The sequence below is a fragment of the Euphorbia lathyris genome, chromosome 2 (genome assembly GCF_963576675.1).
Source record: "Euphorbia lathyris chromosome 2, ddEupLath1.1, whole genome shotgun sequence".
NCBI classification, from domain to species: Eukaryota; Viridiplantae; Streptophyta; class Magnoliopsida; order Malpighiales; family Euphorbiaceae; genus Euphorbia; species Euphorbia lathyris.
This window is the reverse complement of record NC_088911.1, coordinates 28,524,208-28,541,723: the sequence shown is the minus strand read 5'-3', so window position 1 is coordinate 28,541,723 and position 17,516 is coordinate 28,524,208. Positions and strand designations below refer to the sequence as shown.

Below are 17,516 nucleotides of genomic sequence, written 5' to 3'. Positions count from 1 at the left end.
TTTATAATTAAAAATAAAAAAATAAAAGTTATCTAATTTTTAAAAAATTAGCGTTAAATTTAGGATTAATTTAAAAAAACCTACGGTTTTTACTTGGTACATGTGATTTTTTTTATCCCAAAACAAACTTTATGGTTTACACTATTAACAGAATTAAGATTGTTCAAAAAAAAAAAAAAAACAGAATTAAGATAAATCTTTAACTTGTTAAAAATACTAACGTGACAGGGGTATTTTTGAAAAAAAAAATGACTTTCAAAAATTAAATTCTTCTTCTCTTTTTATTTTATTTTTTGTTATAGAATTTCTAGAATGGTAGAAATGGTAACCTTAAAAAACTTGTTAAATCCTTTTCAAATTGCTTCATATATGTTTTTTTGTACACCTCGAGTGCTTGTTTCAACTATGCAAATGTTATCCGGCTTAAAGCACTATTTGACCCTGATCTATTCAAAATTTTATGATTTGGCCCTTAACCTATTATTTGATTACATTTGGCCTCTAATCTATCCCAAATTGGTGAACTTTCACCCAATTTGGATTCAAACTTAACCGAATCATTCTCTCATTGATAAGTAACGATATTTTGACACTTGAACTTAATAGATTTTAGTTTAGGATTTGTTTTTTGTTTTTTTCTTTTTTTAATCTAATTAATCATTATCTCATGAAAAAAAAAAACTTTAAGAAATATCACGTTTCAAGTCTAAGTGTCAAAATATCGTTATTTATCAATGAGATACAATTCCATTAAGTATTCATACAAATTAAGTGAAATTTTACCAAATGGAATAGGTCAAGGGCCAAATGTGACCAAATAATAGATCAGGGGCCAAATGACACAATTTTGGAAAGGTCAGGGGCCAAATAATGCTTTAAGCCAATGTTACCCTTATTCAATGAATGAGCAAATGGAACTTAGAGGGTGTTTAGCGTTTCTCTCCAAACCGCATGAAATATAATATTTGGTTAGGTTTATATAACCGCCACGTTTAACATTTTCTCTAGAAACTACAACATTTTAGAGCTTTTCATAAAACAGCTATTTGTAGTTATTTGTTATTGACAAAATTATCCTTCTTATTTCCACAAACCATGTTTATTCTTTAACATTATTTATATTTTTACAATATAATTATCGAAGAGCAAGGTTTTGTTGCGTTCAATAATTTTTTCATTTTTTATATAGATTCTTTTTTATTAATTTGTATAATACATTTTTTTATTTTATAATAGGATAAGGTGCAAAAATACCGTTAACATTTATAGCTAGGAGCAATTTTACCCTTAACGTCTAAAATTGTGCAATTATACCCCTAACATTGGCAGTCAAGAGCAATTTTACCCCTAAATAATTTGAGAAATAATTTATTAAACTGTCTTATTGTCATGAATGTTGCCATTTACACTACACATGTGCACCATTTTATCATCGTTAGTAAGAGATTACAAACATATGATTAGACGTGTAATTTTTTTAAGAAAAAAAAATATTGCCTTTAGTTGGACAAAAAAATCTCAAATATTTCACCTTATAAATATTAATTTTCAATTTTATTATTAAATCACAAAAAATATGAAATCTCTTTTATAGAACTACTGATATGTGCAATTGGTGTAGAGTATTTATGTTTTCTAATAATATCTGAAATTGACCCAACTTGCTAATGTTAGGGGTAAAATTGCTTTTAGCTACCAACATTATGAGTAAAATTACACAATTATTCCTAGTTGTAAACGTTATGGGCATTTTTTCACATTTTTCCTTTTATAATTTCTTCGCTGATTAATTTAAAAATGTCCACGTTAAACATTTTAAATCCGAACAACAACAGTTTAATATAATTTTACCAGACACTAGTAATTAAATAGCTAACAGCTTACTGCAAACAGCTAATAGCAACCGAAACCGCTATTAGCAAGTAGCTGAACCAAGTAGACCCTTAATCTATTGGACCGAGAAACTTGGTGGTTTATGATGCAACTTAGAACAACTTGAATCAATTCTCCATATGATTTCCCAAAGAGGCAATAAGCTCCATGTCTAAAGAAGACTTTTCAAAGTAAATTTTTATTTTCCAAAATTACATCCTATCACGTCAGTATTTTAATAATGTTAAAGATTTTCTTGATTTTGCTAATGGCGGAAAGCACAAAATTTGTTTTAGGATAAAAACAAACCACATATACCGATCAGTAAATATGTAAAGCCACATATGTTTTTTTTTTTTAAATTAACTCTTAGATTTATAAAACATTAAACATATCATAATTTTAATTTTTTACTAGCATTCAACATACCAAAACGATGAAGTTTTAAGATGTTGGAGGGCAAAAAAGCAAAAAAAAAAACCAACTCCATTTAAACTTTTAAGTTGAACATTAACAACTAATATTTTTAAATTGAGCACTTATTTTTAATATTTATCAAATAGTTATATCATTTAATAATTTTAACATTTATAATATTCAGTTAAAAACTTATTTTTTCAGCCAATAATTTTAAATTTTATAAAACAACACTTTGACATTAGCCACAAGGCTAAAATTAGCCTTCTAAATATAAATTTAAGGCTCTGCCTATTGAGAAAACATGTGCGATCCAAAGGAAATTGGTGGTCTTAAATTTCAAGACCCTCAATTGTTGAGTATAACCATTCTTGTGGAACTTCATTACGGACCCTATTCATTAGTGACCCTATTTCTACGTGGAAGTTGTGTTCTAACTTTCTTCCTCTTTGTGGGAGACTATTTTTGAAGGGCTTGGATATCCATAATACTTACTTGCGTCTTGTCTTTAGGTGGGAAAGAATTTTCTTAATCCCTTCATCGATTGTCCTTTGCGAGTGCCCGCACTGCCTTTATTTAGTGGTTCAATCTTCGTTGAGTATTTCTGATAAGGAATGACAACGGGTACTGTATCCGTATGTGTTTCGTATTATCCGATCCTAAATGTGTGAATTGAAACCATAATATTTTGTTTTTAACTATTGATTAACACCACTAAACTATTTTATTCTTATTGATTTATTTAATTTATACTTTTTTAAAGTTATAATATGTTTTGTTTTATGTATTAATTCTTCATGAGTAAGGATGATGAGGGCATCTTGCACTCGTACGCGGGGCGTAAAATAAAACACGCGGAGCGTGTATCCGGAGCCGTGAGAAAGGAAGAAATCCGCGCGGAAGGGGGGGATCACTAAGGCATTCCACGCGGAGCGTATTGTCCAGTACGCAAAGCGTGGAGCGAACCTTCAAGAGAAACAGTTCCAGGAGGTCAGGTACGCGGGGCGTACTCCCAAGGACGCGGAACGTGCTTCTCATACGCGGGGCGCAGATCAAACATCCGGAACGAGTTCTACTCAGGAGATCAACTAAGCGGGGCGTAACCCTAGAGACGCCACACGTAAGCCCCACCAACAAGACGCACCAGGATCAGGAGCTGCATCACGCGGGGCGTAGCCAGACCTACGCGGGGCGTGTCCCGTCTGTAGGATACTTCTTCACCAAGTTCTTCATGCTTGGGATCACTCTTTAATTACACCTTTGCCACTACCTAATTACAACTCTGTCACTCCTTATTTACAACCATGCCACCCCTTTACCATTAACCTAATTTACCCTTTAGCTTTGTATTCTAATTAGTTAGGTAATTCACCCTTTTAGTAATTTGGCAATTAGGTTTTTGAGATGATATAAATTCATATCTTTCTCTTTGTAATGTTAACTTTTTTATCAATCAATATTATATCTTCTTCCTTGTGAAGTTTTGTTAAGGTTCTACCTTCAACAATGGGGATTTTATTATTCCTATGGATTTAGTCCATGAAATTGGGATTCACTCCTTCTAGTTTAGCTAGAGAAGAACATATTTGTTAGTTTACGATTAAAACTAACACGTTCCGAAATTAATCTGTATCAAAGGATATTCGCAGGTATCCAAGAATTAAATGAGACGGTTATGGAATGGAAAAAGTATAAAGCATACCCCACGGGAGCCGTATTAGAGGGAAAATTATTAGAAGCACCCGGTTCTCCATGTCAAATGGAGGACATTCCATACATATTTTGATACGTGTAACATGGACTCACGCATATTATAAGATGTTTCACTATTTTAATTATTACGTGGGGTCACAATATACGTGTCCAAATGTGAATTGAGGGTCCTCCGAGTGACATGGAAGACCCGATACTTAGGGGGTGTTTGGTTGCTCCTTTTCAGGCTCCTTTTGTTTTCACTTTAAAAGTGAGAGTTTTAGGTGTTTGGTTGATAACATCCTGTTTGCCTTTTACAATTGAAAAACAACATTAGGTGTTTGATTAGTGATCTCCTGTTTGCCTTTTACACCTGAAAAGCAGCCTTTTACAAAAGCAGAGAATCTCTGCTTTTTGGAAAAGCAGCTTTTTCCAACAGGAAACAACAAACTGTAACAGCAACAACAAACCGTAACAGTAAACAGCAAACAACAACAACAAGCAGTAGATAAAACAAACGAACCCTTAATATAAGAACTCGTATTAGAGTTGGATATGCATTAAACAAAAAAAAAAAACTTTATGGTTACAATTTGGATATGCATATCATTCAATTAATCGGACAACATAAGTCAAATTAACAAAAAGAAGTTAAAATAATGAAAATATTTTCATATTAAATTTCAAAGAAATATATGTTGTAGTTCAATTATTGGGAGTAGTGTGTTATTTTGTTACATATTTTGTATGGAAGTAAAAACCAAATAAACATAAGAGTGTTTGATTGCTTCTTTTCATGCTCATGTTTGTCTTTTCACTTCAAAAAGAAGAGTTTTAGGTGTTTGGTTAGTTACCTTCTGTTTAACTTTTACATCTGAAAAGTAATATTAGATGTTTGATTAGTGATCTAATGTTTGCTTTTTACACCTGAAAAGCAACCTTTTACAAAAGCAGAGAATCTCTGCTTTTTGGAAAATCAGCTTTTTCGAACAACAACAGTAATAACAAATAGCAAACCGTAACAGCAAACAGCGAACAGGAACAACAAACTGTAGGTAAAACAAACGGAGCTGATCACGAACAACATGATGATGTGGCAGCTAGGTGAAGTGAAAGAAAGTTTTGGCAGCATTTAATGATTTTCTAATTCAATCATGAAGCCAAAAGAAAAGTATAAATATTTGAGAATATAATTTATTACTATGTTTCTACGTACTTATTGGGGCATATAACAAATAAAATAAACAAATGGATAAAGTTCAAATTTAATCCTAATGTTTTAGGTAAGTGCGAATTTAGTTTTAACTATGAAATGGTATGAATTTAATCCTAATGTTTTCAAACAAGATCAATTTTAACCGTATGATATCAAAAATTTAAAAAGATCGATTTGACTGTTATTTAACTGTCACTTCAGACCTTCTAAATATCAATTATATCAAATATATATTCAGTATGTTAATAACACAATTACGAAATACTTATTAAAATGCTAACAATTAAATATGCCATATAAATTGATTACAAGTTTTTTTTTTGTCAAAATGTCTAAAATATATATTGTGTTACTAATATAATTACAAATAACCAACAAAAAACATACCAAACTGCTTCAGTATATCGACAAACTTGTCTGGAAGATCTGGCGTGACCGTTACATGACAGTCAAATAAGTCTTTTCAAATTTTCAGTGATGTAAGGCTAAAATTGATATTATTTGGAATATTATAATTGTATTTGTATCATTTCATACATTAAGGCCAAATCGTGGTGAAACTCTTAGCATGGTGGTTGAGAGTTTACTTATGCCTTGGGAGGTCATGGGTTCGAATCACATCCGGGTCTGGTGGGGATTAGCTGTCGAGAAACTTTCATATTCTCCATTCAGATTTTGGAATTTTCTTTTGGTTTTTAACCAGAACAGAATATGTCTTCTTTATTTTTAGTTTTTTTGTTCTTTTTCTCTATATAAGTGGTTGTGGTATATCTCCATATATGGATGGTTGTCGTATTTCTCCCTATATGGGTGTTATCATGTTTTTCTTCATGAAAAAAACATAAGAGTTTTGTCTATCATCACATATATCTGGCTCATTGAAAAATCAGATGTTATTCCTTGAGAAAAATACTATAGAATCAATTCTAGATGGAGTGTATTTCTCGTCGTTGTGCGAAAACAATTTCAAGCACGATCCATGATATTGAAGATGCAGAATCAAACTTCTTTAATTTGCTTCTGGATTGTAATTTTTTAATTACTTATGTCGAGATGTACTATTTTTCCTATGAATGAAACAATTATCTTTCTTCTCAAAAAGAGATTGTGATTTATTATCTCTAAATCATAGAGATAAATTAGTAATTGTTTAAAGGAACTTTTAGGAGTTTAAGGAAGAATTAGTCAATTTTTAAAGCCTATTTTAAGCATTGACGTTTCTTATAGAAACCTGATTTTTTTTAAGAGTACATTTTGTTGGAATCCTGGTTCCTTGTTTTGTTACGATTTTAGGGACTACTAATGGAGTCTAAAGTAGTCTTGAACGAGATATAAATATTTTTCTAATAGATATGCATAAGGTTGCGAAAAATGTGTCTGTTTGGAAATTAATTTTTTCAATAACTCTAATTGACCCGAACCCACGTTCTAAGGTGGAATCTTTGTCCCCCAAGATGAGGAGGGCATGCTATAAACATTTGAGCCAAAATGGAATAGTGGAAGACCGGTTTCCAATGGTTTTGTGCGAGCAACAACTATAAAAAGAGTTGATTTTTTCGTTGAAGACTTACAACACAACAACATATCAAAACCCAAAAATCAAAATTGTATTTGAGCCTCTTTATTCTACTTCTTTTTTCATTCCCCCAAATCATCATTTTTCTTATTTCTCAAGCTTCCCCATATTTTTGATCCTTAAGTTCGTTATTATTTCCAAGTTCTATATTCACCAAGCTTCCAATTCCTTTTGTTTAATTACAATTTCTTTTGAAAGAATTGTCTTGTTTCATGTGAGTTTGCTAATTCTCTACTCTTTCCATTCTTACAATCAAATCTTTCAACATATAAATAAAGCAGATTTGCAGTCTCTCAACTTTCCATCTTAGGTATGTACAAAGAGACGTTAAGGGGACAAGGCTTCTGTAGCTTGTACTTGTTGCTAGAATGGGAAAAAGGCGTGATGTGACAGCGTCAATGCTAGCTTGTCCGTCTCTTTCAGCTTCTAGGCTTCTAGTTTGTTTGGGCTTCTAGTCTTGGTTCCAGAATTTAAGCTTTTGGTCTTTATCTTCTTTAAGGCCTTTTATGTTTTGCTTGATTTAATGCTTAAGTATATAATCACTTAACAAACATGTTAACATACTTCAAAAAACAAACAAACATGTTAACATAAATCAAGTTTAAGCAGAAGTATAAGGGGCGCAACTAAAAAAAAAAGTGCATAGAAGAAAACAGATACCAAACGATGAAAGTTTTTAGTGGTGGACCAAAATTTTGGACTTCTCTCTACGAATCCTAACTTTCCCAGCATCAACCTCTTCTTGGGTAACCAAGGTCTCCCTATCAGAAAACTCATCACCATTGCAACCAGACGATTTCGATGATGACCTATGAACATCAAAAACTTCTTCAAACTCCTCATTATACACCACAAGGGATTTATCACTAGAATGGTATTATTTTAAATACTCAGTTCAAAGCAATAGAAAGGAAATCACAAAAACTGAATGGTTATCAATAAGAAGGTTGAAGATTTGGTATGGGAATCAAAAGGGAAAATGCCTGAAAAAGCACAGTATAGAAGAAAATGCAAAGAATGTAAAAGAAAAAGTACACAATCCTCTTTTTATTATTGGAAGAAAATTCAAAAGGTAGTTTTTACTCATAAAAATTTCCAAGCAAGTGGAATTTTACTCATACCTAACATAAAACTTCAACAAATCGGTTTATTGTTAATTAACGTGTTATTTTTCTGTCACATGGTTTCAAAAAATTTACAGTGTTACTAACACGACTACAAATAACCTGTCAAAATATCAACAAGTGCGACATATATAAGTTAATAAAAAAAATTGTTAAAATGTTACGAGGTTATTAACGCAGTTACAGATAACCTGCCAAAATGCACGAAAGTGCTTTAATTTATCGATAAACTATTTACAAACTTCGATGTGATAATTAAATAATACTCAACCCTACTTATTCAAAATTTAAGTTATATAAACAATAAACTTAATCTTACCTGAAAACGATAGTGGTATATAATTTTACCATTACATTTGTTAGAAGTATTAATGCTTATCCCAATTTTATTTACATTTGTCATCACAATTTTTACATATAATTCTCTTTTAATTATTTTAACATAAAGAATTTGTTATTTTTCGTTAGATCTATTAAAATTTACTAAGGACTATAAATAGTATTGCAAATGGATGAGATAAGAATATGAACTACTTTCTATTTCTCATCCCCGTTTAGATGGGGAATCTTGGAAAATATTACCTCATTGTTATTCATAGGCAAAAAGCATCATGAGGCCCTTGATCTTTCATTGTTTGGTGCATTAAGCCCTCGATCTTTTATTTAGACACATTGAACCCCTGATTTTTCACCATTTGGTGCATTAAGCCCTCGATCTTTCATTTAGACACATTGAGCCATTGATCTTTCATATATGGGTGTATTAGGTCCTTCCGTAAATCAATTAATATATAGGTTTATTAAGGGCATGTTTGGTGTGACAACAAATGATGTTCTAAAAATAAAAAATTCTAAAATAAAAAATATATTATACAAATTAATAAAAATAATTTAAATAAAAAATAAAAAATTTATTGAACACAATAAAACCTTGTTTTTCGATAATTATGTTCTAAAAATAAAAATAATGTTAAAATTGAAGCACATTTTGTGGAAATAAGAAGATAATTTTATCAATAACAAGTAACTACAAACAACTGTTCATGAAAAGAGCTTTTCGTGAAAAGCTCCAAAATGTTGCAGTGTCCAGAGAAAATGCGAAACGCTGCAGTTATATAAACCTAACCAAACATGCCCTTAATAAACCTATATATTAATTGATTTACGGAAGGGCCTAATACACTCATATATGAAAGATCAAGGGCTCAAAGTGTCTAAATGAAAGATTGAGGGCTTAATGCACCAAATGATGAAAGATCAGGGGCTTAATGTGTCTAAATAAAAGACCGAGGGCTTAATGCACCAAACAATGAAAGATCAGGGGCCTCAGGATGCTTTTTGCCTTATTCATATGGGGAAAGATCTCGTGTCTATCCTCACTTTTTATTTCTTAATTTTTAATATTTTCATTTGATGCAAATTTTTTTTATCAACAACAAAAGGCTTGTTTTAATAGGAACCGAAATACCATCATTATAATACAAGGCAAAACACAAAGAGGGAAATCTTCAATAAGAATTTTCAAATGATTAAGAGAACGAACCCAAGCCGCTAATTTATGTTGCAACCGTATTCGCTTGTCGCCTTTCAAACACAAATTCAATAGATCCAAAATCACAGTCCGTCTCAAGCACATCACCAACAATAACCTCTTACTAATTTGTCAATTTTTTTTGGGAATTTTAGTAGTTGTAACGATGATTGTTCGATATCCACAGTCACGAGCAATTCTTAAGCAATTTAATGCAATTATAATTGGTAAAAGAAATCAATCATAATTCATAAGCATGTATTATTTCACCAAATATGAAAAGTAAACATCTACAAATTCATATAAAATATAAATTTCTTAATTCAAAAAAGTACATCATCCATGGGGATAGAGATCTCTATAGGGTGAAAAGAGAGGTCTCTATCTCCACTTTGGAAAAGTACATCATTACTAAGGCAAATTCTTGACATTGATGAATAAATCTCACATCGTTTACAAATAAATAATATATTTTCAATTATGTTAAGACCTTACTTGAAGTAATGAAGAGAAAAAAGAGAGAAATATATTAATTAATGGATAGAAAAACACAAGAACAAGAAAAAGACATTAATCAATCAAGAGTTTGAGCTGATAAGGTGTGTTGGTCTCGTCTAGCAGCAAATAGATGAGCATGTCTCATTATCCAAAACCTCTCTATTTCTTCTGCTTTTCGTCCTGGAATTCGACCTGCTATCAAACCCCACCTGTTTCCATAATTAATTAACTTTTGAATCCTAAAGTTTCTCTCAAGATTAAGGGTAATTAATAAGTAATTACCTGTCCCCAACAAGCCTATACATTCTATAAATGAGATCTTCTTCTTGTTGGGACATGTTAATGAAATCCCATTCGATACTACTAACCTCTGCAGAAACAAAGTTAAGAATTGTATTTAGTCATTAATTAGTCGTAATTAAGAAAGCATGTATGAACAGAGAGAGAGGAAGAGTATGAGAAGAAAAGGACATAAACCTTGAGAATAATGAGAAGTAGTCTTGGGTCTTGGTCGTCTATCCATAGCCTTTCTATTTTCTGCAATGGAAAATGGAATGGAAGGTATAGAGACAGAGAGAATTTCTCTCTCTAGTTAGGAGTTGTGAGGTTTAAGATAAGAAAGAGAACGTGAAATCAAATAGTTCCCTAAACAGAATCTTATATATACACATGATGCAACTTCAACTTGTGTACTAATGTTTTATATACACCCTTTTTTGGATATTTTTTATTTTTGTGCTTAATGTATAATCTAATAAAAATGTCATTTCTTGTTGTATTCTTTTACATTTATAAATCTCTTACATATTTTCATTTTCCTTTGATTTTAATTCTTGACAACTATATATTAAATATGCACTTGTTTTTCATCTAAACCAATTAAGCTTATACAAAGTGATATGGTGTATAATTAAGATTGGTTCTTAAAACCCCATTAGTCTATATTTTTGGGTCGACCCACTTAGGGTCCCAAGGGTTTTTGACAAAAAAGCAGGGATAAAGGTCTTGGACCTCAAACATACGCCAAAGCCATTTGGTGTGGGAATTTAGATTCTGGACCAATATGGTGGTGGCACGTGTATCCAAGTTCAAGTTCAAATATCTATAAATAGGAGTCAAGTTCAAGAAGGAAGGTACACAATTCTGAACACTACAATACTATTTCATTCTCTCTAAGCTATGTATTATCATACTGACTTAGGCATCGGAGAGGGTTTGCCGGTCACCGGCCCTCTGTCTAATTGTTTTCTATCTTACATGTATTTGGAAGCTGCATTCAAGTACTTTAAGGATATTCTGATATCATTTGGTGCGGTCAACATGAATTGAAATTCGTTTCAGAACGGTCTATGTTCACTCTTCTATTGTTCATTAAGTGAACATAGACCATTATTCCACAAGTGAACGGCAGAGTCTATTCTTCAACAAGTGATTCCACAGGTTATTCAACCTATTATTCCTTCACCTCTTCCAATTAACTAGAGGAAGGAAGATATTCCAAGCTCTTCAGCTGCACCTCCTCGTGGCTTGGTGGATTCTAGCAATCATCTAATTCCACCTCTGTTTGTTACGCTTGATTTAGATCAACAGATCGAGGATTGCTTGGGATCTTTGGATCCTCAGCATAGATGTTTCATGGATAGACTTACGAAGCAACTAATATACAATATAGGTTCGGTTCAAGAGTCAATGAACATTTTAAGAGCTGAGCATGCTTCACAGATGGAGGCAATGCATTTAGAGTTACTAGAGGCAAACAAGTATGTGGGAGATGGAAGTTTTGTTGTGTGTACTACTAAACAACATGATACTAAAACATGTCCAAGGAAGAGGGATCCTTCGGTGGAGTATCAGCCATAAAGAAGAAGAGGCAGATCCAAAGAAAAGCCGGATAGTCCTTATTACCGAAGGTACCGAAACTCTCCTTCTCCCTTAAAGTTAAAATTAACAAATGGAGGAAGAGATTCAAGATCTCCGAAGAGGCAAAGAAATTACCGAAGGGATTCTCCTGAGGGTAAAGAACAGTAGTATAATTCTCGAAGGGGAAATTATGGACAATCCAGTTTGCCGAAGCAAATTCCTAGAGAACTTTCGCTGAAGGAGGAGATGTTGAGTCTAATCAAGGGGGAGCTTAGGCAAGCCATGAAGGATGAGGGGTTGAATGCTAAGGGAGTTGTGGCAATTGAAACTGAAACTCCACTGAGTGTAGACATCATGGGCCAACCGATGCCCATGGGGTTTAAGTATCCAATTTTGAAAGATTATAATGGGATGATCGATCCTACTTTGCACGTCAAAAACTTTTAAAGAGATCTTCAAACTACTACGCCTACAGATGTTGTAATGTGCAGACTTTTTTCCACAACTCTGCGCGATTCGGTAGCCTACTAGTACAATCAGCTATTGTCAGGATCCATTCGATCGTTCAAACAAATGTCACAAGAGTTCTGTGATCACTTCATCACATCCATTCCTAAAAGCAAGACTATGCAAGATCTGAACTATTTAGTTCATGAGCCAAACAAATCCTTAAAGGAATGGGTGGATAAGTTCCAGAAAGTGGCTATCCAGATTAAGAATCTTAATGTGGATGGAGCGGTGGAGGCAATGGCAGGAAACTGCCGAAGCAAAGATTTGTCCAAAGAGCTAACTATGAAGAGACCTCACACATTTCCTGATATGATGAGAAGAGCTAGGGATTTTGTCAAATGGGATGGTCACCGGTTAAATCCTTTACTAAAGGATAGACTGAGTTCGGTGCACCAGCCGAAGGAGGGAAGAGACGACAGAGGCAGTGAAGAAAATAAGAAGGCCAGAGATCATATTGATCGCAATTATATTCCCTTAAATGCCTCTAGAAAGGAGGTTTTATATTGGGTAGAGAGCAATAGAAAGCACATTCAGTATCCTCCTAAGCTCAAGTCATCTGGTCGAAGGCACAATGGCTTCCGTTGCGAATTTCATAAGAGTAAGGGTCATGACACCAAAGACTGTAGGAAATTGGCTGCTGAGTTGCACAAGATGTCCGAGCAAGGAAAGCTAGACAAATTTCTTAAAAACGCTATCAAGGTCAGAGGGCCGAAGGAAAAATTGCAAGGTGATCGTACCCCAATGGGAGTTATAAATGTAATTGCTGGAGGGCCAAGTGAGGACCATTCGGCAAAGAGACGAAGGATGGAAAAGGGGAAAGAGAGGATTTCTAGCTCAAGAGCAGATTTCTCTTTTGGCACATCACGATGCTTTGGTGATAGAGGCCAATGTGGAAGATTATAAAGTTCGAAGAGTTTTCATTGATAATGGAAGCTCTGTGAACATTATCACGAGAAAAGCATATGAGGCCTTGAGGCTTGATCAATGATGGGTTGGTTCCTACAACGTCACCACTGGTAGGAATTTATGGTCACTCTGTGCCTTTGTTGGGAAGTGTCTATTTGAAAATTTCCATTAGGGATGGTTCTGTTTGTTGGTCCCTTATAACGTAACAAGTTAGTTCCAAGGGGGGGATAGGAACTATTTAAAATTTAAGTACGTTAAGGCTGATTTTTTTTTTCTTTGAAAAAGGATTACACAGCGCGCTGAGTAAATAAGACACTAGCTTAGTCAACTGGTGACTAAGTCAGCTTCTTTCTTTGAGTCAGGAGATAGCACTTGAGTCTATTCCTGAACTCAGATACTCAATACACACAACTCAGCGTGACCTCTTTACTTGGTCAGTTTTGTTTAAGCAAGCAATATATATATTAAGGAGTTTAAGGTTAGAAAGATGTTACTCAGCAGATTTATCCAGGTTCGGCCTCTAAGCCTACGTCCTGTCCCCGGAACACGTTCCGAGCTTTCGAATTCTCTACTGAGCTCTTTAACGGTAGAGCATCAAACCTTTTACAACTTAGAAGCTGAGTATAACAAGAGTACCTTCCTCTATACCTCTACTCACTCCTAATCTCTCGCTGAGTACTATAACCGAGTACTCAACCTCTCCTTTCTAATCTCTAGAAATGATAAAGATTTGTCCTAAACAACAATTGCTAAGACACCTTAGATGATTGAATAATCACTCTAGACTTTTACACGAAAGATATAGAATTTGGTGTAAGTATTTGCTTTGCTTTTTCTCACAAAACTTTGAGTAGAATTTTGGTCAGCGTAATGGCTTGATAAAGTTCTGTATTGAATGAAGCACTGAAAGGCCCTATTTATAGAGACGTCTGAGGCATCAGTCATTTCGAATTTCGAAACTAATCGTTGGAGGGAAACGGCTTCCTGTCGTTGTCACTCAGTCCTGCTCAGTGCTCTCGGCCAATCAGATTCAAGTATCTTCTGTCTTCGGTCAGTGCTGAGCAGCTTTTAGTCAGTCCCGCAGAATGTCTCTCCATTTATGGTAAGGTCAACTAGACAGCTTTCTGTGTCTTCTGAACTTTACCCAAAGTAGAAATACTTTGTCTGGAAGTTGTTCTTGCTCAACTGCTGTCTTGTACTCTTTGTCGATACAACTCAGCAGCTTCGTTCCGAAGTTGTTCAACGAAGGTCTTCTCGATCCTTCCTTCGCTGAGTTGCGTTTTGTACATAACGACAGCGTTTTGCATACGCGGGCCGAGTTGTCTTGATCTGTTTGACTTGGGCTTTGACTTCCGTATTGGGCTTTAAGCCTTTTAGTCTTATAAACAATTTAACTCAACATTGAACAAACACATTAGTGTAATAAATCAAAGCATTTAAACTTAGTATGTTTAGAATATATTTAATTTTACTTAAATAATTTTGTCAAATCAAAATCATGTGGAAATGTGTTTCAACAAACTCCCCCATTTTGATGTTGGCAAAACTATTCAGCGAGGAACTCAGTGTTGAGCTCCCCCATGATAGTTGACCTAATATTACTTAGCAGACTCCCCCGTAAGGGTTGAGCTACTGACTAAACATGTTAAGGTTTAATCGAGTAAGTCTAAAGTCAGTTTTCAAATATAGGTCAGCTCATGGAATATATTCTATTTTACTCAGTGTTAAGCGGAAGATGTAACATTCAGAGACCGCTGAGTATTTTATTGTTCAATGGGTCTTATGAGACAGTGATTTATAAACATTCAAGACAATGTCAAACATTTTATCAGCATAGGATACAATCAACAAGTATTATAAGCAGTAAACACAGTTGATGTATTTGAAGATACATAGTAACATAATACTCAGCATCATATAAAATAACTCAAGTTTGGATAAAAGATGCAAGTATTGAATTGAAATAAAGTAGTCAGCATATACATCAAAAAGATACGCAAAGAAAAGAAACATAGAAACTACAAAGTAAAGGACAAGACTGTGTTAGCCTATTTCTATTTCTTCTTCTTTTGCTTAGACTGACTACTTCTAGCAGCCTCCTGCTGAGTTCTAGCTTGTTCTTTCTCCCCCGTTTTGTCAGCATCGGGAGGAGGAGGAATTCTAAAGGAGTCGGTTAAGACCGCGGTGGTCAGTACGCCGGACAGCTCCTTAAGCTTTTCGGCACTTTCATTGATGCCGTCGAAGACAACAACGCCTTCATCCAAGACCTCTTTAGGTATACCGAGTTCAGCAACGCTGAGCATGCTCAGTATGTAGGCTTGAGACTTACCCACCCAAGTAATTGTATCTGATAGTGCAGCAAAAACTTGATGAAAGGTCTTCAGCAAGGTTGACTCATAATATTGACGCTGGATATTGTTATGACGCACATGGGTGAAGATCCTTTGGGTATTGACCAATATCTCATTTTGCTTCATTTGATCAGTGTCCATCTCTTGCTTATTCAAGTTCAGCAGACGAACTGCTTCGCTAATTTGCTCCACCGAGCATTGAGAGTAGGAAGCCAGCTGATGGTTGGTCTTGGTTTGCTCAGTGTGAAGCTGGGCAAAGAGCATCTTAACTTCATCAGAAGTTGCATATTGAGTGTTCGCAGCTGACAATGTCTGGAATTGTCCTTGAAGAGTGTTAAGATGTTGAACTGTTGTCAGTTGGAGCTCAGCCAGCTTCGTTATTGAGTCCTGCTTGGGCTGATGTGATTGAATGGAGATCATATCACTTAGCAGATCCTTCAGTCCTTTAACTTCATTTAAAAGCTGAGTGACTTGGGACAACTGAGTTGATGCATTGTTGGTAGACCCAGCAGTAGGTTCAGCATTTTGATGAAGATCCTTGATTAATGACTGCACCTAGTTGATTAGTTGTCTACCAGACTTGGTGGCATGCAGATAGCTGAGTGATCCTTCATCAGGTTGCCTAGTTTCCTTAGTGTGACCAGTTGATGGAGGAGTGGGATTTTTCTCAGGGATGACATGGTCAGTGACTGGAAGGGGGTTTTCAATCTGCACTTGTTTCTCTTGGAGAGATGATTGATCGGCAGGAATGATGGTTGGTGCAGAAGTAGGCTGACTTGTTTCAGTGCTGAGAGTGGCAGGAATTTCCTTAGTCAGCACAGTGCTTGGAGCAACATTATTGAGAACTGGCTTGGTTTGGCTTTTAGGGTTGGCAGAAGCATTCAAGTCGTCTTGTTCCTGTTGTGAAGAAACAGAGGTTTACTTTTCAAGAGAAGCTGGTTGAGAAGAAGAAGTTTGCTTGCTGAAAAAGTTTAGCTTAAGTGTAGAAGGATCTTTGGTCGGCTTTGGAACAGGGAGGTCAATGACAGTTGTCTGACTTGCCTTTACTAGTCTTCTTCTTCGAGGAGGTGGAGTGTCAGCTTGGATAGACTCTACTGAGTGAGGAGGAGAAGTCTCTTCTTGATCAGCATTGAGCTGGTCAGCTTGTTCGTGTTCTTCATCTGCAGCCAACTCAGTATTAGTTGGGTCACCAGCTTCCTCTTCACTGGCTGTCTCCTTAATGTCATCCTGACCACTTTCTTCTTCCTCTTGTTGTTCATTCCCTTCGTCTTTTTCTAGCTCTTCTTCAACCTGTGTGATGAACTGATCATCCAGTTGTACATCATCTTCTTGATGCTCAGTTTCAGTTCCCTGACATTGTGTGAAGTGAGAGTCACTGGGATTGATGAAGTCATTGGGGATAGCATCAATGGGGGTCAGCTCTGAAGACTTCTTCTTTTTTAGAGGTTGCTCATCATCATCCATTCTTTCTTCTGTATCAGGCTCATCTTGCCTGCTTCTCTTCTCAACTGACTTAGGTCTCTCCTAACCTTTTTGAGCAACTGACTTCAGCTTTTTGGCCGGAGACTCAGCATCTTTTGAGGGAGTCCCAACAGCTTTCCTTTTGCGGGTAGCTGGAGCCTTTGTTCTTACGTCCTTCTTTGGGACAGTCTCCTCATCAGGCTGATCACCACCTTTGGCTTTCTTAATTGGTTGGTTAAACTTCAAGGCACGCAGCGCAGCAGCTGTGATCTCAGAGCCTTGGGCCTCAGTTTCCTCGAATAGGTCAATCTGATGGTCTTTGAGGATTCTGGATATGAGTGAGCCCAGCCTTAAAGTTCCAGTGCTCCTTTGGAAGCCGGCTATTAAGAAAACTAGCATATTGATGGGCTTATAAGTCAGCATGTGCCATATGAAGCACTGCTCGAAGTTTATCGCTGAGCTGGTGCAATTAATCTTAGGGTAGATGTAATTTGTCAGCAGA

At 35.1% G+C, this 17,516-nt stretch overlaps 1 protein-coding gene across 1 annotated transcript; it reads right to left on the bottom strand.

The window, feature by feature from the left end:
* Positions 1–9,945: 9,945 nt before the first annotated feature.
* On the bottom strand, positions 9,946–10,534 carry LOC136220520 (MYB-like transcription factor ETC3). The gene is made up of 3 exons (XM_066008339.1): positions 10,404–10,534; positions 10,209–10,296; positions 9,946–10,135 (listed from the first exon to the last, which is right to left on the bottom strand). The coding sequence occupies exons 1-3, from the start codon at positions 10,447–10,449 to the stop codon at positions 10,003–10,005; spliced, it is 267 nt and encodes an 88-aa protein (XP_065864411.1). The 5' UTR covers positions 10,450–10,534; the 3' UTR covers positions 9,946–10,002.
* Positions 10,535–17,516: the final 6,982 nt, after the last annotated feature.